Source organism: Spermophilus citellus (assembly GCF_964194105.1).
Source record: "Spermophilus citellus genome assembly, chromosome: 1".
NCBI lineage: Eukaryota > Metazoa > Chordata > Mammalia > Rodentia > Sciuridae > Spermophilus > Spermophilus citellus.
Genome location: NC_138182.1, coordinates 75,344,532 through 75,368,409, shown reverse-complemented (window position 1 = coordinate 75,368,409; position 23,878 = coordinate 75,344,532). Strand labels below are relative to the sequence as shown.

General features: G+C 40.9%; 1 protein-coding gene across 3 annotated transcripts; it reads right to left on the bottom strand.

Annotated features, from left to right (window-relative positions):
- Positions 1 to 964: 964 nt before the first annotated feature.
- On the bottom strand, positions 965 to 23,214 carry GJA3 (gap junction protein alpha 3). Of its 3 annotated transcripts, XM_081278953.1 has the most exons (3): positions 8,003 to 8,076; positions 6,665 to 6,787; positions 965 to 2,302 (listed from the first exon to the last, which is right to left on the bottom strand). In XM_081278953.1, exon 3 carries the CDS (start codon positions 2,283 to 2,285, stop codon positions 969 to 971), a length of 1,317 nt encoding a protein of 438 aa, XP_081135079.1. In that variant the 5' UTR covers positions 2,286 to 2,302; positions 6,665 to 6,787; positions 8,003 to 8,076; the 3' UTR covers positions 965 to 968. The 3 variants fall into 3 exon arrangements, with proteins under 3 accessions (XP_081135079.1, XP_081135080.1, XP_081135078.1); XM_081278954.1 differs by lacking the exons at positions 6,665 to 6,787; positions 8,003 to 8,076 and adding an exon at positions 23,103 to 23,214; XM_081278952.1 differs by lacking the exons at positions 6,665 to 6,787; positions 8,003 to 8,076 and adding an exon at positions 22,504 to 22,637.
- Between the last annotated feature and the right edge of the window lie 664 nt (positions 23,215 to 23,878).

Genomic DNA, 23,878 nt, shown 5'->3' with positions numbered 1-23,878 from the left:
TACATTCTCATCATGATTAACTGACTCATGAAGTTGAAGAATTTCTTTTAAAAGGAAGTTCAAAAATCTTTACTAGTATGTACTAGGACAAATTAGCATTCTCTGTGTCAGTACCCATTTTAACAGTACTATTTTTCCTAAAAGATAGAAAGTGGGGGGAAAATAGGCATACCTGTTCCATCCAGAGCAAAGCACAAAATATCATTTAAAAAATAAATACCTAAGACATTCCTGCCACACTTCCATGTCCATTTCCTCAGCTGTTGAAAAATTTTCTCAAGTGGCGCTGCATCTCCACCTGCCTTCTACCAGCAACCTCTGTGGCTCTGTCTCACTGAATCTGACTCTGGAGGGTAACTGCTCTTTGTCACTTGTCATGAAGCTTGTAGTTTGATATCCTGGGCTTCACATCCAATTTCAGAAACTCAAATGACACTATATGGACTCACTCTAAATCTTTTTTTAGTGCAGTTTGGCAAATATCCCAAATGAAATTCAACTCTAAGTTAAAAGTATCAAGCAGAGATAGAGCTAAGTGTGTCTGTGACTTGCTGGGCTGCCCAAAGGCTCTGGTGAGGTTAGGAATAGAAAACCTAATTGTCCCTAGCTGAAGGGCTGCAGACACCTGTTGCTTTGTCACAACAGAACAGTTAACCACAGAGACAGCAGGAACCCAGAGGCCTAACAGCAATCAGGCTGCTGGGCTGCTGTGAATATCTTTAAAGGCCAACAACTGCCCTCAGCTTTGCCCCACCTCACAAGCTCAGAAACGTTGGAATCATCTCCACTATAACTCAGGGTTAAGAACAGCAAGCATTAAACACGAACACCTGATAGATTCTGCTCCACATCTCCCTTCTGGGACTCCAGCGCGCTCTTATTTTCAGGCTCTTTCTACCTGCTGATTTGAACTTTGGCTTTGGTTTCTAGAAAAAAATGTATTATAAAGCTGTCTGGAGAGACCACCGCTAGATGGCCAAGTCACCTGGCCTGGCCCGCCCACTGCTGGCCTTGCTGGACCTTCCTGGGTCTGTAAGGAGCAAGGGAGGCTCATGCATCTCTGCTGTGGTGGTCAAGGCCTGCTCCTCTTCTTCGGGTGTCACAGCCAAGGCACTCTCTTCCAAGCTGCTGCCGCTCCGGTCCTCCAGCAGCTGGGGTGCGGTGCCCCCCTGCCCAGCCTCCGGTGGGAGCCGCTGGCTGTTGCTGCCTGCGGGGCTTGGGGCTGCGGGACTGGACGCTGCGGAGGAGGCTTTCCGCGCCGGAGTCTGATGCTCAGCCGCTTGGTTGGCCCAATTCTGCTCTGTCATCAGCAGGTGTTGGTTATTGTAGAGCTTGGCAGGGTGGCCCTTCCCTTGTGACTCATTCAATGCTACCATTTTGAAGTCTGCTGCTGGTGGCGGGGCTCCGGGGTACCCTGCTTCGCCGGCCTGTCCCAGGGGAGAGGCATAATGCGTGTATAAAGGTGGGAATCCAATAGTGACCGTGGGTGGGCGGGAAGCGAGTGGCAATGGCTCTGCGGCCACCAGCTTGGATTCGGAGGTGTCTGGGCCGAAATGATCAGTCACTCCTTGTTTGAATTTTTTCCAGCCCAAGTGGTAAATCTCCAGCATGTTGAGTACAAGAGAGGCACAGGCCACCGCTAGCATGAAGATGATGAAGATGGTTTTCTCCGTGGGTCTGGAGATGAAGCAATCCACCATGTTGGGGCAGGGCCACCGGTCACATCGGTAGAGCGGCTGCAGTTGGAAGCCATACAGAAAGTATTGCCCAGCGATGAAGCCCACCTCGAAGAGCGTCTTGAAGATGATGTTGAAGACGTAGGTCCGCAGCAGCGCCCCAGCGATGCGCACCTTGCCTCGGTCATCACGCACAACAGTCTTATCCTGAGAGCCAGCCCCATCTAGAGACTCCTGACCCCGCTCCAGGTGCGGGTTTTCTCTCCTCAGCAGCTCCTCCTCCCTCTCTTTCTTCTTCTCTTCCATGCGCACAATGTGCAGTACATGGCCCAGGTAGATGAGGGTGGGCGTGGACACGAAGATAATCTGCAGCACCCAGAAGCGGATGTGCGAGATGGGGAAGGCCCTGTCGTAGCACACGTTCTCGCAGCCAGGCTGCTGGGTGTTGCAGGTGAAGTCGGACTGCTCATCACCCCACACCTCCTCTGCTGCAGCCCCCAGCACCAGGATTCTGAAGATGAACAGCACCGTCAGCCAAACCTTGCCGATGACTGTGGAGTGCTCCTGTGCATTCTCTAGTAGTCGCCCCAGAAAGCTCCAGTCACCCATTGCTTCAGATTGCTAACCTGTAAGGGAACATTGCGCATTAATACGCGGGTTAGAGTAGTTGAGCTGCAGAGGTCAATCACCCCAGGGCAGTCACGATGAGTACTAGAATTGAGTTGTATCAGCTGTACTCCCACTTCCAAACATGGGTAGTGCTGGGGAAGTCTCCTTAAGGATGTATGTACACATGTGCATAGTCAGCTCTTCACATCCTTAGGTTCAACCAACCTCAGATGAAAAAATAATGGGGGCGGGTGGCGGGGGGAATTGCATCTGTCCTCAACAAGTACAAACTTCCATTCATTCATTCATTTTTTTTTTTTTTTTTGGTACCAGGGATTGAACCCAGGGGCAATTAATCACTGAGCTACTTCCCCAGCCCTTTTTAATATTTTAACTAGAGACAGGTTCTTGTTGAGTTACGTCTCTCTCTAAATTGCTGAGGCTGGCTTTGAACTGGAGATTCTCCTGCCTCAGCCGCTGGGATTATAGGCATGTGCCACTGTACCTGGCTGTCATTATTTCTTAATACAGTATAACAACCATTTCCACAGTATTTACACCACATCAGGTCTTCTAGAGATGGTTTAAGTATACAAAATGGAATGTGTAGATTCTATGCAATACTAAGCCATATTATATAGGGGACATGAGCATCTGTGGACGTTAGCATCCATAGGGGTCCTGGAGTCAATGGACACTAAGTACTGGATGTTATTTCCCTATTAACATGTGGAACAGAATTGAATTAATATCTACAGCACTGTGCAGTAGTCACAAGTAGTAACTGCTGGCATAAACAAGATAACCACGTGTTCCACTCCTTATTTCAGAGATGAGGAAAGGAACGCTAGAAAGAGAAATGATTCACCTGACCTCTAACTCCCCACATCTTCCTCCACAGAAGCATGGTATCCCCACAGGAGCTCTGGACTCTACCTGCAGCTCAGACCAACTCCAAATTTTCACCTTTGTTTGTGTGAATTAGAGCAAGTTTTTCCCAAATTGTTGTTATTCCCATGTCACCATAATGTGTCATGTTGTATTGGTATTACAAGTCATGTGTCATATGTCACCTTGCCATATTAATCTACTACCACTCTTATTATTTACTTTTTTTCTTAACAGCAACTTTCTTTTTATGCTTAAATTTAGCTTAAATAGGAAACTCTACATCACTTCTCTAAAAGTAGGTACTGATACCATAAATGGAAGGTAGCTTTAGATACATTGTTGACAATTGTTTGCTCTAACTTCCCCTCACAAACAATCCCTGAGTATAAACTCTTTATTTATTTAAAGAGGGAGGTTAGAAGTATTAGAGGTGTGTTAAAGATACAAAGGGGATTGGTTCCAGGATCCTGAAAGATACCAAAATCTGTGGATGCTCAAGTTTTGTATATAAAATGGCACAGTTTTTGCACTGAACCTGTAGTCATCCTCCTATATACCTTAAAACATATCTAGATGACTTATAATACCTAATAGGTGTAAATGCTATGTAAATAGTTGTTGTACTGTTTTGGGAGTAATAACAAGAAAAAAGTCTGTACATGTTCAGTATAGATCCATTTTTTTCCCCCTGAAATATTTCTGATCCTTGATTGGTTGAATTCACAGATGTGAAGCGCTGACTGTACTATAATCAAACTGAGACCTTCAAGACCGCTGTTAGGATGAAAACAGAATTAAGGGATTGAGTTTCTCATATTTGATTCCATGTCAATGAATACACCACCTAAAATCACCTCTCCTATTAAGTGTAATCTTTGTGATCCCTACAGAAACTCAAGTTAGACACTTGGGCAAAGATGGATGGAGTGGTGGCTGGGTGCCAGAGGAGGTACCAGGGATAACAGGTCGTGATAATCCTTCCAGGACCAGGGCTGCAGTCCTTCAGCAGGAAGTCACCCAGTAGCACTAATAGGCATCCAATGTGTCCCTCGTGCTGTGCTTGCAACTAGGGAAACACCTCCAAATGCAGCCAAGGTGCTAGAATGGAGCCAGATAAACAAGGGAGAAGCCACCAGGCCTTGGTCTTCTGGGCTGGAGAGCCAAGGGTGCTGGGCAAGGCTCATAGGTGTGACTATACCTGAGGACAGGAGAGCTGCAGGCACACTCTAGACCCCCTCGGCAAGAGTTAAGTAGGTGTCTGGGAGCAGGAGCTGCCTCTCTCTGAGCCTGTGGGAAATAGGTGACAGTAATGAAGGGAGGTAAGACATGGACTCTGTTTTAGAAGGCAGTAGCACTCTTCAGACACAGGGGATACAGATTAGGTGTCCCATGTCATTGCTGCTCAAATAGTCTGGGTACTGTGACTGGAACTAAAGAAGAGCTTCAGCGTTCTCAAAGCCACTCTTGGCAGTAAGGAAAGCCATCTCAGCTGTATGAGTATGCCTAGGTTGCCAGTGGAACACATTTTAAATTTTAAAATGTTCAAAATATTAATTTTTATGATTAGGATTGAAGGCAAATGAAACTTGCTAGAAATCTGATGAATACCTGTCTTTGAATACATTTTCAACTCTTTGCTTATTCAGTCGAGATCTTTAGAGAAATCTTACTCTTCATAGACTCTACAGTCTCCTTGTCCCATATTGTGACTGGTATAACTGGCTGCTGCTGCTGCTGCTTCTTCTTCTTCTTCTTCTTCTTTTTAAAATATATTTTTAGTTGTCAATGGACTTTATTTATTTATTTATATGTGGTGCTGAGAATTGAACCCACAACCCCATCACCTTCATTTAATTAAAAATGCAAAAGAGAAGGCTGACAATGACATAGACTTCTCTAACCATAAAAGGTGCTTTAGACAGGAACCTGAATGTCAAAGCAGGACTCATGATCACTTAATGATATCAAGATTTCTCTTTGTATATTTTCCTTAGTGATATCCACATGGGGTGATTTTAGTTAACAGAAAGTTGACTCTGCCAAGAGCCTGCTGATGTTTGAATTTCTACTGTGAGAGTTTTGTCTCTAGTTAAAAATGTAAATACTCCAGGATAAGTCTCAGTTTGATCCTGATAAATGGGTTTGGGACTATAAGATGGGTAGCTGCCACTGGATCAAGAATGACGACTATTAATGTATATGTGGTCATGGCAGTTAACACATGACTAATTTGAGAAAAATTAATATATTGTATAAATTCTATTCAATTCGTAACTGGTATCATTTTGCACATTCTTAGAAGGTAAAATATTTTACTTCTGAAACTTAATTATTATACACGAAACAACCCACTTTTGCCCATGAGGTATGTCAGGGAACCATTCTAGGTGACCTCCTGCTTCTCTTCCAAGCTACAATTCTCTTAATCAGTCCTCACAGGCATCCCTAGAAGGACAGTCACTCAGCGCCCTTAAGATTATCATGAAGGCTCCTTGCTGTGGTTTTTATGTGGTGCTAAGTGTCCCCCCAAAGTACATGTGTTGGAATCTTGGTCCCCAGGATGGTGCTACTGGAAGGTCATGGTTCTTTTAAGGGGTGGAGCCTAGTGGGAAGTCCTCTGAAGGAGGATTGTGGGGTCTCCCCCCCCCCGACTTCCTTTTAGCCATGTAAGATCCTCCTTTCACACAGATATCTTTTATTTGGTGAAAGAATCACCAGAATTGAGCTAGTGCCAGTGCCATGTCCAAAACAGTGAGCTAAATTAACTACTTCATAAGTAGCCTGTGTCAGATCCTTCAATATGGTGACAAAAAGCTCACTAAGAAGTCCCCAATGGTACCTCTGCCCTTAGCCCTCCTTTTCTCTGCAGTCTGCTGAGATCTTTTAACACATAGCCCTGAGCAAAGAACTGTCAAGTCTCCGATCAACACTGCATAGGACAAAACCATGGTAGCATGCAAGACCCATCAGGACTGGCCACAGCCCTAGGCACATAAAACTCCTGCAGCCTCTGAAACACCACAGTTATGGCTTCTGCACATGGTGTTTCTCTAGCCTGAAACCCATCCCCATCTAGAGCCCAGCCTGCTGAATTGTCCTTACTTCACATTCCCCTTAAAGGTGGCCAATGCAGACCTACACCACTGCCCTGGGCACTCTCTTCTCCTGACCATGCTCTCCTCTGTTTCAGGAAGTTCCCTCCATCTCCTACCCATTCAGGCTAACATCACAGGTGTCTCCTTTCTTTGCTGTCCAAGGATAGCAGGGTCTATGGTCTCCAAAGACCACTTGACTGCTGCAGGCTTGTCTTCCTTAACTCTGGTCCTGAGGGTGGAACTGGCTCATGCACCCCTCCCTCTTGACATCTGCAGCAAAACTGGAAGATGTGCATTTCTGGAGGTGTGTGAGGAGAAGCCAGTGTGGGTATCTAATGCTTCCAGCCACCCTCAGATGCACAAGCAGTTTTGCACTGTTTGCCACAGTGTCACCTGTTTGTTGATGTGCTCAATCCAGGGGCTGATGGGCTCCCTCCCCACCCAGCATTGGTGGCACACAGGATGGAAGGAGACTTTGCTGTTCGTCACAGACTGGACAGAGCTGCTGGCATTTCCCTGTGGAGTCAGAGAGGCAAAAATATTCTGCAACGTTCAGAGTGACCTCACAGCAAGTAACTATCTCAGCCCAAATGTTCATTATGTGTGTGCACCTGTTAAGGAACACAGGGCCACAAACTACTTATTTCATTGGTAAATCAGAAGAGGAAGGAGAAGCTGACGACTTCTACAGTGTCTTATTACTATAGTGTCTTGTTACTCAGCTATTCTGGCTTCGCCCTTTCCAGGCTTTTTTCGGTCCAAGTGTTCATAGTATCCAAATATATGCCGCTGGAATTGCACTGTGACCTTCTGGTGCAGCCTGTAAGAATGATGCTATCTGGATGATCTGCCTGTGCTTTGGCAGTGGTTACAGCTCATTAAATGTGAGAGATGAACAATAAGAACATGTCTTAACAGCAGAATACATCAGACACTAGAATGGCAATATGTAAATCAATGGAAGTGTAACTGATGTGATACAGCAATCTGTATACGGGGTAAAAATGGGAGTTCATAACCCACTTGAATCAAACTGTGAAATATGATATATTAAGAACTATGTAATATTTTGAACGACCAACAATAAAAAAATAAAATAAAATACTATAAATAAAGAATTAGATGCTGCTTTTAAAAGATACACTTCAAAAATTAAAAATCAGAAAAGCCAAGACAAAAATAGTACAATAAAAATTATTGAAAAGAAAAGAAAAAAAAAGAACTTGTCTTAAGTGGGAGCATCCAGCAATATACTCTGTATGGTAATGTACAGTGGTAAGATTTTTCTGGAAAAGAATTTAGTAACATGTATGAGAGATGTAAAGTTATAATACCTTTGACCTTGAATTCTACTTGTAGGGCCCAATACTAAGAAAATCACCAGTTATGTATATAAATGTTTGTTCATGATTTCTTGTAAATGTTACCTACAAGAAGGAAGAGCTGGAAACAGAAATGTCCCCTAAAAGATGACAGTCAAATAAATCATTGTGGCTGGCTGTGGCTGACCCAATGGTTGACAACCCAGGTCCTAGTCATCTCTTCTCCTTTGCCTGCCTATAATGTGACTAGAAAGAGAAGTCCTTGCTTCCCTATCCTCCCTTCTGGCTAGAAGTGACTATAAAATGCATTTTGTCCACTGAGATATAAGAATCCTGCTGGAAAACTGGTTTTCAAAGAAAAAGGCAGATGCTATTTGTACTGTTTCTGTATGGAGTACATATGTGATACCTGGAACTGGGCAGCCATCTTGCAAACTTGAGTCAATAAGCTTGAGGGAAGAGTCAAGAAAGCCCCAAGGCATCTGCTGGGACAATGTGGAGGTGTTGAATCAACTCTACCAGCCACTTTCAGACATTTTTTATGTTAGGAGGAAAAACTACATTTATTTTAGTTAGATATTTTTGTGTTACTTGCAGACAAAATAATTCCTAATTGATATACCACCTTAAATTCCTTACAGAATAAGACTGGGCATACAAGAAAATATATGATTGACTCATAATTACTAAGATATAATATGACTCATAACTATTGAAATATATTGATATCTTGTTATAGTAAACATAATTTCAAAGCACATTAATAATTTGAAGAAATACTGATGCTACAATGATAAATGACAAAAGACTCATACAGTACTATGGTCTAATATCAGCTGTTTTACACATACTCACACACGCATGTAGAGAAAGGAAGAATGATACTGAAATGTTAACAGTGGTGTTTTTGAGAATGGGGTGATTTTTCTTTTCTTTTCATATATATCTACATTTTCCATAACTACATATCACATCATCATAAAAGTTTCATGACCATGGCTTATATTTTTTGAAGTTCTAGTTTTTGAAAAAATCAGCTGATTCCTTTTTCATTGTTCATCATGGTTTCTACTTCTTTCTGCTCTTTAATTGTGTCAATAGTAAGTACACAAAAGATGAATACAATACACTGTGCACAATTAGCTCAGTGTTAGAAGATAATGCTTCTGGGATTGCTGAGGCACATAACTAGCCCTGACAGGACAGCAGCTATGATTGGTGACACAGAGCTTAAAGTGAACTCCATCCTCCTGCCTGACAGTCTACACACTGGGAGTAGTATTGGGGGGGGGATGCAGTTTCCCCCACAGAACCTAAGTATTCAAGGGTAAGTGTGTCCCCTTATACTCACTGGTGAGGCTCACTGCTGCACTTCACAGGTTGGGGGGTTTTGTAAAATGCATATGCACATGAATGCCAAATTTAACCAGAGCACTATTTGGAATATTAACAATCTGGATAGAAGTCAGATTAAATGGGCACCTCCAAAGCAGAAGTGGCATCCACCTCCCTGCACAGTGTCAGATTTCAGGTGGTTCCAGATGACAAGTAGAGGTTCTAGAGTTGTTTTTTTTTTAAATGAATACCACTTTCAAATCTTAGCCTTCCAATGAATCCCACCATCATGTACATCTATAATGCACCAATAAAAATATGGGAAAAATAAAGAAATCACATCTCTAGTATTAGTCAGATAGAAAAATCAGTACAGCTATGAGTCACAGTGGCTCAGCAAGAATACTTTAGACAGGATCTTCAGAAATTGAGATCAAGGGGAACTAGCACAGAGTTTGGGTGAAGGGAATGCCTAGCACCCACTTGGAGGAGAGGGTGCTATGATTTGGATGTGGTTTGTCCCCCAAAGTTGTGTTGGGAGCTTCGTCCCCAGGACGGCAACGTTGGAAGTTGATGTGAGGCCTGGTGGGAGGTTCTTAGGTCAACTGGGGGTATGCTTTTGGAAGTGACTATGAGATGCTAGCTGCCAAACATGTTTTGCAGCCAACAGGGTCCTTGAACTTCCAAAACTATGAGCTGAATAAACTTCTTTCTAAGTAGTCTACCTCAGGCATTTCATCACAGTAATGCAAAATGGACTAGTACAGGTTTATTTTCATCTTTAATGGAAAACCTCAAAGTGTGACTGCTAACTTTGTAAGGTTCAAGTGATCTAACAACAGAATACTGCATCCTGCATTATGAGCATTTTTAAGATAAGGTCATGTGCTGCCATAACCTTTCAGGCAACAATGGATTACATATATGATGAGGTTCCATAAGCTTATACCACAGTGATACACTTGATGATGTTCATACGATGATGGAAAAAAACCCCAATAACATTGTCAGAATGCAGGAAGTGATTAGGAGGAGGGTCTGTCTGTCTGTGGTTGGGGCTTAATGGGAGGGGGTGTGAAGAGCAGAGAAAAAGTCCTTTGGACGAAATTGGCAGAAAACAAAAAACAATGAATCAAGATATCAGAAAGGACTCATGACTTGGATATGCAAAGGTGAGACTTCAGGGAACAGTCCCACAGCCAGGCACTGTGGGAAGGGACCAAGGTGAATGAAGACCAAGCCCACTGGTGCTAGATGGTGCCAAAAAAATGGTCTCCTTCAGTGTGGGCCAGATGAGCTTCCTCAAAGTCACAAAGTTTGGATTTTGTTAGGTTCTTGGAAAATATGCTCTGTGAAATTACTTTTTATTTTTGGCATCATCATTTCCTCTTTTTCAGTCATTGCAGGAAAGTTAGTTAAAAATTTTTTCAACAGAACAGGGAAATAGGCTTTTTAAATTTAGAATAATTTTAGAATTAAAAATTTTTCAAAAATATCATACAGTTTCTACATACTCTTCATCCAGATTCCCCAAATACAAACAACTTGATAACTGCCATAATATTATTAAAATCTATGACATTAACATTGGTGAAATACTTTTTTTTGTGTGTGTAATTGTCTTTTTCTGTGTGGTGCTAGGGATCAAACCCAGGGCAAGTGCTCAATGCACTGAGATACACTCCCATCCTGATAAAATACTCTTAAAGACATGACTTTAATTTTGGCAATTGTCTGAATAATGTCTTTTTCTGGTTCACCATACCACATTGAATTTAGGTTTCCTATCTCCCAAGACTTCTCTAGTCTGAGAAATTTCACCTTTTTCTTAACCTTGAAAAGTCTGAAGAATATTGAACAGTTGTTTTATAGAAACATCTCTTTTTTTTTTTTTTTTTTTAGAGACAAGAGTGTTGCCCAGGCTGGCCTCAAGAGATCCTCTTGCCTCAGCCTCTTAAGTAGATGGGAAGTTCAGAAACTTCTAATCTTAGTAGAAACGGTCAGGTAACTCCTGCAGCTTCTCAAGTCAATAGGGAGCCAGAAAACCAGGGATGGGCTCAAGGGCAAAAGGGCACCAAGGACAGGAGAGCCAGCATACCTGTGAGTCACATTTACGTATCAGAAGGCAGCCTTGAGAGCTGTGAAGAGGGGTGACTAATAGTGTCAACATTATCACTATTTGCAGATGATATGATTCTATACCTAACAGACCCAAAAGGGTCTACAAAGAAACTATTAGAGCTAATAAATGAATTCAGCAAAGTGGCAGGATATAAAATCAACACGCATAAATCAAATGCATTCTTGTATATCAGCGACAAATCCTCTGAAACGGAAATGAGGACAACTACTCCATTCACAATATCCCCCCCAAAAATAAAATACCTGGGAATCAACCTAACAAAAGAGGTGAAAGACCTATACAATGAAAACTACAGAACCCTAAAAAGAGACATAGAAGAAGACCTCAGAAGATGGAAAAATATACCCTGCTCATGGATAGGCAGAACTAACATCATCAAAATGGCGATATTACCAAAAGTTCTCTATAAGTTCAATGCTATCCCAATCAAAATCCCAACAGCATTTCTTGTAGAAATAGATAAAACAATCAGGAAATTCATATGGAATAATAAAAGACCCAGAATAGCAAAAACAATGCTAAGCAGGAAGTGTGAATCAGGTGGTATAGCGATACCAGACTTCAAACTATACTACAGAGCAATAGTAACAAAAACAGCATGGTACTGGTACCAAAACAGGCGAGTGGACCAATGGTACAGAATAGAAGACACAGTAACCAATCCACAAAACTACAACTATCTTATATTTGATAAAGGGGCTAAAAGCATGCAATGGAGGAAGGATAGCATCTTCAACAAATGGTGCTGGGAAAACTGGAAATCCATTTGCATCAAAATGAAACTGAATCCCTTTCTCTCGCCATGCACAAAAGTTAACTCAAAATGGATCAAGGAGCTCGATATTAAATCAGAGACACGGCGTCTGATAGAAGAAAAAGTCGGCTATGATCTACATACTGTGGGGTCAGGCCCCAAATTCCTCAATAGGACACCCATAGCGCAAGAGTTAACAACCAGAATCAACAAATGGGACTTACTCAAACTAAAAAGTTTTTTTCTCAGCAAAAGAAACAATAAGAGAGATAAACAGGGAGCCTACATCCTGGGAACAAATCTTTACCCCACACACTTCAGATAGAGCCCTAATATCCAGAGTATATAAAGAACTCAAAAAATTAGATAATAAGATAACAAATAACCCAATCAACAAATGGGCCAAGGACCTGAACAGACACTTCTCAGAGGAGGACATACAATCAATCAACAAGTACATGAAAAAATGCTCAACATCGCTAGCAGTCAGAGAAATGCAAATAAAAACCACCCTAAGATACCATCTCACTCCAGTAAGATTGGCAGCCATTAAGAAGTCCAACAACAACAAGTGCTGGCGAGGATGCGGGGAAATGGGTACACTTGTTCATTGTTGGTGGGACTGCAAAATGGTGCAGCCAATTTGGAAAGCAGTATGGAGATTTCTTGGAAAGCTGGGAATGGAACCACCATTTGACCCAGCTATTCCCCTTCTCGGTCTTTTCCCTAAAGACCTAATAAGAGCATGCTACAGGGACACTGCTACATCGATGTTCATAGCAGCACAATTCACGATAGCAAGATTGTGGAACCAACCTAGATGCCCTTCAATAGATGAATGGATAAAAAAATGTGGCATTTATACACAATGGAGTATTACTCTGCATTAAGAAATGACAAAATCATAGAATTTGGAGGGAAAAGGATGGCATTAGAGCAGATTATGCTAAGCGAAGCTAGCCAATCCTTAAAAAACAAATGCCAAATGATTTCTTTGATATAAGGGGAGTAACCAAGGACAGGGTAGGGACGAAGAGCTTGAGAAGAAGATTAACATTAAACAGGGATGATAGGTGGGAGGGAAAGGGAGAGAGAAGGGAAATCGCATGGAATTGGAAGGTGAGCCTCAGGGTCATACACAATTACATATAAGAGGAAAGGAGGGGTAAGAGAAAAATAATACAAGTGAAGAAATGATTTACAGTAGAGGGGGTAGAAAGAGAAAAGGGGAGGGGAGGGGAGGGGAGGGGAAGGGGGATAGTAGAGAATAGGATAAACAGCAGAATACATCAGTCCCTAGAATGGCAATATGTAAATCAATGGAAGTGTATCTGATGTGATATAGCAATCGGTATACGGGGTAAAAATGGGAGTTCATAACCCACTTGAATCAAATTGTGAAATATGATATATTAAGAACTTTGTAATGTTTTGAACGACCAACAATAAATTAAAAAAAAAAAGAATGAAAACAAATAAAAGGCCCTTTGATCTCACAAGAGGGAGACCACTGTTGGTCCTCAAGTGACCAGTCTCATGGGAGGGTAGGGACAAAAAATATAGGAGAAGAGTTAAAGAGGAGGAGATAGGGGGAGTAAAATTATATACAGAAAACTTGCTCAATAAATCTAGAACTCAAAGGAAGAACAGTCAACATGGATTAAATGAAGGTTCAGGGCCTAATGGAGATTTCTTCAAGATAGGGGAGTTATGGGTATCAGACATCAGAGAGTGAAATCACAAGAGAATATGAGGATGGGGAGACACAAGCAGCTTCCTTCCAATGACAGGAGGGAGGTGGGAGGGCAGCTGTGGGATGAGACCTCCAGAGTGCTAATAAGACTTCTGTTAGCGAGGTCAAAAAGGAGGTCATCTCCAGCCAGGGCAAGACTCAAGCCCCTGAGAAGACAGAATGTCCGACCATGGGGGCCAGAGAAGATGAGAGTATAGTTCCACCTCCATTCCCTTCACAGCCAGACACCGATCCACAGGCAACATGCAGTCCTTCAACATGCTCAACCCAAAGGGTTCTCTGAGGACTTGGTATTGAATTAAACAAGGGCTCTGTCCCTTGCCACTGAACACTTAGGTGTGTGTATGGGGTGGGGGAGGCAGACACACAACCCACACCTTGTCAGATATGCCAGTGCCGTCTCTGGGGACACAGAAAGGAGTGAGGTACAGATGAGGGCATATGGTCAGAGAGGAGCAGGGGAGGCTTCCTAGGGTAGTGGGCAGGGGGTGAGGACATGAAGACGAAAGAAAAGGGAAACCTCAGCTAAGGAAGCAGAGTATTCCAGGCAGGAAAGGGGCAAGGGTGAGCACAAAGCCTCCTGTGAAGGGACCATGCTGGTATCCAGAGAAGCTGTGCAAGTGGTGAGAAACAGCAGAACATGCATGAAGGTTGCCCCCACGGAGAAATGCCCATGAGTGGGGTGGGTTGGGGAGGGGAGACCAAAGAGAACTGTGTTCATGCCTCCATTTAGAGAAATGGAACTGTCTTTTTCCAAGATGGGGAAGGCAGAGGAGGGTCAGGTTGGGGAAGGGCATGGTAATCAAGGATTTAATTGGGATGTATGAAGTTTAAATGCCTAATAGACATGGAAGTGTGGGGGCTGAAGGTTCACATCTGGGATCTGCTGTCAAGCAGATGGTATTTTAAACCCTCAGACTGCATGGAGATCATCTAGGGCAGCAGAGAATAAGAGGGGCTGGGGTCAGAGACCTGGGGTTCTGGATCATCTGCAAGGAAAGCACAGAGGGGCTTATGAGGAGCTGCTCATCAGGAATGCAAGTTTGCGTTAAGACTAGAGTAGAAACAGAACCAAAAGATTTAATCTGTATTATACTCAATATCTTTTTATAACAATATCTTTTTTAAAACATTTATTTTTTAGTATAGGTGAACACAATACCTTTATTTTTAAATTTTTTTTAATGTGGCGCTGAGAATCAAACCCAGTGCCTCATTCGTGCTAGGCAAACACCCTTCCTCTGAGCCACAATCCCAGCCCAATATAACAATATCTTGACAAAACACTGTTACTGGGTTTACAAATTAAATAGAGTATAATGTAATATAATGAAGTAATATAATGTAGAGTAGGGCTGGGTAGATTAATTTTGTATTAACTGTGTGTGATTGTCTGGAATATTGTTGAGTGGAATTGTGAGGCTTAGCCAGAAAGAGTTCTATGTTCAGTTAGTAATGTCTGCTCAGGTTTGGAGTGGAGGCAGTGGTGGCTAATTTTTGCTATCTAAAAGGACACAGTGGGCTGAACTAGTCATAAATAATATATGTTGATAAATGGGCTGCCCTAGTTATCTTTTCAGCAGTGGAAAGACTTTTCCATTAGCTTATTTCATCTTTCACACTTAAGACAGTATAGTTGACCCTCCAAAACCAACCAGGAATTCAACCAACCTCAGATCAAAAATATGAATTAAAAAAATTGCATCTGAACTGAACATGTATAAACATTTTTCTTCCTTTGATTCTCTTATACATATGATAACTATGTACATAAAATTACACTGTATTAGGTATTAATAAGTCACCTAGAGATGACTTAATGTATATAGGAGGTTGTGTACAGACAGGTTCTATTAAAATACTATGCCATTTCACATAAGGTACTTGAGCACATAGATTTTACTTTCTGCATGGGATGGTGTGTATGTTGGGCAGGAGGTTCCTGGGACCAATTCCCAGTGGATAATAACTGTACTTGATATATGGTAGAGCGAGTCCCTCAACCTTGTTCTGCATATGACATTTGGTTTCAGTTTATCAAGTTACACAAAAATCCAAGGTACAAATTTAATTAGAAATGCATTAAATTAATAGACAAGTCAAATTTACCTCTTTACAATCTAGTTTCCCCAGCAAGGGGCACAACTATGTCACCAGTGAGGAACTTTTTAATATCTTTCAATTGTACTTTGGATCTTGACCTTGAAAACCTTATACATCTTTTGTAAGGTTTATTCCCAGATGCTTTAGAGTTGTTCTGAATAGTTTTTCAAATTTTATGATTGGTTATCATTGATACCCAGAAACATTATTTTTGTTTTTGAAAGCGCTGAGAATGGAACCCAGAGTCTCATACATGTTAGGCACAACTTTACCACTAAGCTATACCCTCAGCCTGGACATTATTTTTATACATTAATCTTGTATCCAGCAACCTGTTAGAAGGCACTTAATATTTATAGTGGAATATTCCTTTGAATGTTCTATGTAGATACACAATTATAACATCTGCTATTAAGCATAAATGTATCTCTTCCTTTTCTAACATTAATTCCTGTTATTGCTTTTTCTTGTCTTCCAGAGCTAGCCAAGACTTCTACTGCCTGTAGATGACATACTTTCTTGTTTCTGATTTTAACACAAATAATTCTAAAATTTTATCATTGACCATGATGATGTTTTAACTTATATCTAGCTAAGGAAATTTCTATCTAGTCTTTTCTATAGACTTTGTGCTATTTTTGTTTTCTAAACCATGAATGAGTACTGGATTTAGTAGAGCACTATTTCCTAGTATCTATTGTGAGTTTGATCACCTTAGCTTTGCTGGTATAAGTTCTTATCATGATTTAATTCTTAATACTACTAGAATATTTAATTTGCTAAAACTCCATTTTGGATTCTTGTTTGTTCATACCTAAGATTGAGCTCAACTTTTTTTTTAAAAAAAACTATCATCAGATTTTGGCATGCAAGTTATTTAAGACTGAAAAATTTTAAATTCTTTAAAGAAGCTCATATAAGAATCCTATAAAACAGTTTGGGACATTTTTAATAGGGCTAGGAAGATGATTTGTTTACAAACTCAATTTCATGAACCATAACTGATATATGTAAGGTTTGCTATTTTTTAAGTTAATTTTGATCATTTGTATCTTTTAGAAAATTTTCCATTTCATCTATTTCAAATTTATTAACATAAAATTCCTTGGCATTTTCTTATGCTCTTTAAACCCTATATCTGTACTAGATCCTTTGTTTGGTTCCAAATATTGCTTGGGGCTTTAAAAATATTAGTCTTGTTAGAAGTTATTCTTTTCTTTCTTTTTGGTACTGGGGAACAAACCCAGGGCCTTGCATATGATGGGTAAGTGCTCTATTACTGAACTGAATATCCCCCAGCACAGTTTTTCTTTTTAAAAGAACAAACTTTGATATGTTTAAAAAGGAATGACAGTTTACTTTGTTGGTTTTTTTCCCCCAGTGTCTTACCATGTATGCTATATTCATGGCATAGAATAAGTCTGCGAAAAATTCCTATGGATCTTTTAAACAGATAATGCCAATTTTAGTATTTCCCAGGATTACTATAAAATACCCATATATAATTTAAGGGCCTCCTTTACCTTAGTGTAAAATTTTTATTATTATATAGTCACAGGGGTTTCTATCCCCACTTTAAAAGGTAAAATGCATGGGCTGGGGATGTAGCTCAAGCGGTAGCGTGCTCACCTGGCATGCGTGTGGCGCTGGGTTCGATCCTCAGCACCACATACATACAAAGAAAGATGTTGTGTCTGCTGAAAATATTAAAATATTCTCTCTCTTTTTTTAAAAAAAAGGTAAAATGCAGGTCATTCTTAATTATTTTTGAACAATTCTATCCACAATGGATCCCATGTCTTTATTCTTTGCTGTTGAATAAATATGGTAAACATTGTATGAGACTTTTTTCATTAACTTAATAATTTATACTCTGGCAGGAAATTCCCATTCAGAATCAACTGATTTTAGTGAAATTATAAAACATTAATTTTTCCAACTTCTTTACTCACAGTTCTAAAGCACTGCTAGGAGTACTTTTTTTTTTTATAGTCACAGAATAAGTCTCCAGAAACACCAAATTGTTTTTTTTTCTTTGTAATATTTGCATTTACAAAATTCATTTTTAAATTACACTTTTAATTTTACTTATTTACTTTTAATTTTACTTATGAAATAAGAATGTATGGGAAGCACTTGTAATAATGCATGCCATGCATTATTATCATCTTATTTTCTCTTTCATGTGGGGATTTTAATAATTTATGAGTACCTGAAAAGCTGACTGCTCTTGAGCCTTAATTTGGCTAAGTAAGGCATATACAATGAACACTTTTCATCTCTATTCAAAGGAAAGAATGAATCAGTTTTTATTTCTTGACCTATTGCAATTAAAAGCCTAGTGAGAGCTAATTTTATTTTTTGAGACAGGGTCTTGCAATGTTCCAGGATCACCTTGAACTTGTGTGCTAAAGTAATCTTCCTGCCTCAGCCTCCCGAGTAGCTGGGGTAACAGGTACATGCCACCACACCTTGTTGCAATGACAGCTAATTTTAATTTGGAAGTAATTTAAAAAAATGTGTTTATTTAAAACCAAAGGCTTTTAATGTTTTATATTCAAGAGGGCAAAATTAACTTTTTAATCCATATTTTCTTCTTGAAACACTTGACTAAAATAAATACTCCTTTTGGAAATATTAAGTCACTATTTCCACAATTAGAGTTCTAACATTAAGTTAGAAACTTAACAGCTGGCCAAGCTTCAGTTCAACTAAAAGAAAGATGGAGACAGTGCGGAGCATAATTAGAAACACAACTGCCCTCCAGGACTATTCATGTCACACAGGGTTCCTCTTAAGCCCTCCAGATACCCTCCCTTTCCATTACCCTGGCCAAGTCCTCTGGTTTCTTCTGCCAATTATTCAATGGCATTATAAGTTTTTAAATAACTTCTGTGAAAGAACTGTGAATTCCACTAGAATTCTTCACTTACCCAACATTTTATTTAGATATTTAATGGTATGTTAACTCTAATGTACTTACTTCAACATTGATACTCCAAGTTTTAATAATTAAGTAATGAAAAAAGTCACTACTCAAAGTAAAATGGAATGCAACAGTATCCCACTTTCTGAGGGGCTGCTTAGAATAATAAATAAAATTACAGGGGTGGTGGTTTAGCATACCAGTGATCTGAACAGGTTCTTGTCTAAAACGCCGAGTCACAAAGACTGATTAGTATTTCAAACACTGACTTCATAAATACAGTCAAAAGGTAATTTCCCTATACAAACCCAATGACATCATTCAGGAAACTTACTCATTATTCATGGAAGAAATATGGTATCATAACATTGCAGTACTGGAAAAAATTTCAAGGCACTCTAGTTTATCTTCTTTTTTATAAACAAGGTAATGGAGGCACAGAGAGGGCACTGAGAATTGCCTAAGGTTGCACATCCCAAAGTGGTGAACTCCTGACTTCCAACTCCTAGTACAACTTACCTTCCCCTCCTTCCGAATGACTTCATGCACCAGGCGGACGGTTCAGGTTACAGCAGTTGTCTTTTGTATTATACCAAATTCTGACACATTTTCCAATATACATATTTAGAAACACAGGTTAGAGTACATTTTAAGCTTTCAGTCTTCCAGTGAGAATCTAAAGAGGGCATTTTCACCTTTTATAAAAATTGTTAAATAATCATTGACATGCTAAGGACAGTCCAGTTACTTCATCATATATATTAGAATCATAATTTCAAAGCAAATTCAGATAATTTTACTCTTACTTAGTGAACAAAACCTCACAATTTGATAATTTTTATATTTTATTATCCATTTATATTACAAATTATACATTTAAATGTTTTCTTTGTTGCAGAAAAATTCCTACAGTATAAATATAATTTCACTTTTCTTACTCAAACCTACTCTATTAGTATATAATAGAGATCTCTTCTGTGTCCCAGAACAAAAAGATTTATTTCAAATCTAAGAGGAATTGGAGTATCATGAATAAATGAACAATTTATGGAGATCATCAGGCGGACTAAGTGAAAAAAATTGATTTATATATTTAGTATCATTAGTTTGTTAACAGTAAATTTAAAGTAAATCACTAATTCTTCAAATTAAAGAAAAATGCAAGAGTCCGGAAACTATTCATACCAACCATTACTAGGCCATATTTCTGGAGCCTTAGTACAGTTTAAAAAGCAAGCAATAGGGCACCAACCTAATTACCCTGATGAAGAACTTCCCATCACTGTAAGAACAAAATTTAAGATGCAACTTTATTTCATTGCCTTTAAGCTTTATATTAAAATTGCAAAACATACAGTTTACATACATATGCTGGTATAGTTACATGTACAGTATTGGATTTCTTTTCTCTCTTCAATTCAGTGAATATTTATAAAATAGCTTGTATATGTGTGGCACTATACTGTGCACTGAGGATATTTAAATAACTAAGATATAGTCCTTATCCTAAGGAGATTCATTTGTAATCCATGGAAGAGGCAGATTTGTTTAAAAAAATAAAAAAGAGGACCAAAATACTGGGACTAGGCATTATACAATGGCAGAAAGGAGATCAAGACTATAGGTTTAGCAAGCCATTAAGTGAATTTGGCTATTTCTTCAGGCTTTCTACACAGGATAAAATGCTTCTCAATGTATTCTGGAATGTTTTGACGCTATTTTAGCAAATTACAAAAGCTCTGCATTTATTAAGTTATTACATAATTATGTGAAACACTTAAGATCCTAAAAATATATCTATCCTATTTAACATTAGGTGCATGTTCCAGAAATGACCACATTTGAAAAACCATAGTTTAAATTCTTTACATGCATGAGGCTTTCTGGAATTCACATTATTTTAAGTTTTAAACTCATGTGCAAAATTATTTTAATTAAGAAAAATAAATGCAATAACTTAAAATGTAAGTTAACATTCAGAAAACTGGATAATATGATTATGCCAAAATGAAACCTAATATCATCTATAGCTATAATGCACTAACAAAAACAGAAAGACAAAAAAGAAATAATATATTATAAGGTACAAAAGAGACATTTACATTGAAGAAATCATTACAGTGGTTGCCTCCGAGGAGGGGAATTGGGGTTGGAGGGGGACTTTTCTTTTCATCTATACTTCTTTAAAATATATATTTTTAAGATGTTGATGGACCTTTATTTTATTCATTTATTTATATATAGTGCTGAGAATCAAACCCAGTGCCTCACACATGCTAGGCAAGCACTCTACTGCTGAGCCACAACCCCAGCCCTTCTTTTTACCTATGCTAAAAAAAAAAAAAAAAAAAATGAAAAACAAAAAAACCCTTTATTTTAGTTGTAGATGGGCACAATACTTTTATTTTATTTATTTATTTTTATATGGTGCTGAGGATCAAACCCAGTGCCTCACACATGTTAGTCAAGCACTCTCTCTCTCTGAGCTACAACCACAGCCCATTTTATCTATACTTTTGTGAACTTTGAAATTTTCATGTACTTGGATTGTCTCCAAATAAAATAATTTAAAAAAAGAAAATTGGGTCAAAATTCTTTTTCTTATTGGCAAAGAATTAAAATATTACCTGCTAATTTATTATTATTATTGCTACTAATACTATTATTGTTACTAATAATACTAGTAGCAGTAGTAGGAACTAAATCCAGGGTCCTGGGCATGCTAAGTAGGTGCTCTACCACTAAGCTACATCGCCCAACCCTTTTAAAATTTATTTCACTTCTTGCTAAATTGCCCAGGCTGTCCTCCAACTCAAAATCCTCTTGCTTGAGCCTCTTGAGTAGCTGGGTTTACAGGCACGCACCACCAGACCTGACTTCCTGCCATTATATTTAAAGACAAGTTTCAGCCATGCCCTGGTTAACAAACAGCACTAATTTGTTACCAATACTAAATTTTATGAATTACTTCACCCTAAAGGGACACGTGCATTGCCCTTATTTGATGCTTATCTCAACAGGATCCAAACTGCTGAGCCGGTGGATTCTGTGCCAAATTAGCTGATGTTTACTTTGAACACACTGGTATTTGGAAAATAAATCCCCCCCTTTTCCTTTCTTATCTTTTAACGTTTGTTTTGCAATACATTCCATAGCACTGTGGATGATCTGCCAGTGGTGATGCACCATCGTTTTGAATTTTTATGTGAGAGCCAATACATAATTCATTTCTCAGCTGTTTGTATATATAATCACTTTTTTTTTTTCTTCCCAGATGCTGGGCATTGACCCCGCGGCCTGGGTTTGTTGGGCAAGTGTTCTACAATGAGTTACAACTCCAGTCCTATAATCATTTTTAAATGGCATATTTTGCAAGCACCTTGATAAAATAAAAACGGGTTTTGAAGCCCCAGTCACAAAAATTCACGAACTGTGCATAGTGGGATGAATCTGTTCAGTAAAGTGTGGAGTAGTAGGCAGCAAAGTAATAGAGTCGCCGGATCACTGTGATTTACTGTCACTACAAGTCTCCTAAGGGAAAGGATTACTGTAGAGTGCAGATAAGGGTTTTTCCACTGTTCCGTAAATTCTTAACACTTACATTATCACAAGCATATAGATCAGGAAATTACGTCGTAGCACTAATCTCTTACGTAATTCTTTAAAAAGAAAAAAAAGAAACTTTAAAAAAGTTTCTTAAAGGCAAGTCAACTTCGTTTCCAAACCTTCCCAGCACAACTTCAGAGACCATGGCGATGGTATCGCCCGCACAGTTGCACTCCACTCTCTGCAGCTGTTAGCTGTTAGCTGTTAGCGACGTCGTGTCCCGCCCGTCCCTTGCCGGGCGCTGCCCTCGGCCCCGGCGCCGGCCTCCTGAGCGCCCCAGCCCGCCTTACCCCGCTCTACTGCGGCGGTGACCAGACGCGCTCCTTCCCGAGCAGGGCTCTCCAACGCTTTGAAAACGAGAATTCCTTTCACACGTGCGGTGCAACTTCACGCGTGCGCCCCACACCAGGGCCCGGCCTCCCCGCCCCGGCCGCCATCCCCGCCGCCCCAGCGCGCTCCGCATCCGGCGCCCCCGTGCCGCAGCCCCCGGCCGCCGCGCCACGCCCCCGCCACCTCCCCCCTGCCCGGGCCGCGCGGGGGCGGTGCCAGGGTCCAAGCGCACCTCCATCCGGCGGGCCTACCACACACCCGCGCCCCACATCCCCACCCTGCAAGCGCCGCGTACCCGGCATTCACCATCCCATCTCGCCTCGGCGCCCATACCACGCACTTGCACCTGACCTCGCACCTATAGCCTCATCTCGCAGGCGCACCCATACTCCACTTTCACGTCCCACTGCGAACCTACACCTGCACCCCGCACCTGGACCCATACCACGCATCCGCATGCCCAAACCCGGCACTTCGCATCCGCGCCTGCAGGACTGCCTGCCAGCTCCGAGTGTGGAAACCCGGACTCTCCCCTGCCGACCCACACCCACCAACGCACGTTAATGCGGGGTTGGAGGGCAGAGCTGAGCGCGCGCGACCCGACCCGCCTTGGGGAGCACCCTCAGAGTGTACGTGCGCTCCTCTGCCCGGGCCACGCTTGCTCTCCGTTCGGCGGGTCCGGGTCTGCAGTTACTCTCAGGGAGTTACACTCCCTGAACCTGGATTGTGTGGGCGTCGGGCACCTCGGCCCCTCCCGCGTGCCGCCGCCTGGGGACTTGGGCCCTGGACCGACAGCGCAGGGTGGGGCTGGAGCCCTGAGCCCACTGAGTCCCGGCTTAGCCTAACGAGTCCTGGGCAGAAGAGCAGACTTGGCCAGCGTGGGTACTGTCGAGGAGGCGCCCCGGGCAGGGGAGAAGGCTATAAATAGCGGGCCGGGAGCCTGCTTCCTGTCACACACACTTAATTTAGCCTGCAGGCATATGGATTCTTCTTAATATTTATTTATTTATTTTTTAAAATAACTTGTTCGAGGAGCATGATACTTGGCGGGGCCTGAGGTGATGGGAAGGTGTCCCTACGGATCATCTTCCTGCGGGTCATTATTTGGAACCCGTCCTGGGACGGAATACCAATGTGCAGCCTAAAGGGCTTCTCTGTGCAGGGACGAAGGTTTTAACATTTTTTTTTTAAAAAAAATATTTTGTTTTAGTTGTAGTTGGACACAATACCTTCATTTTATTTTTATGTGGTGTTGAGGATCGTACCCAGCGCCCCACACGTGCTAGGCGAGCGTTCTACCTCTGAGCCACAACCCCAGCCAGTTTTTGACATCTT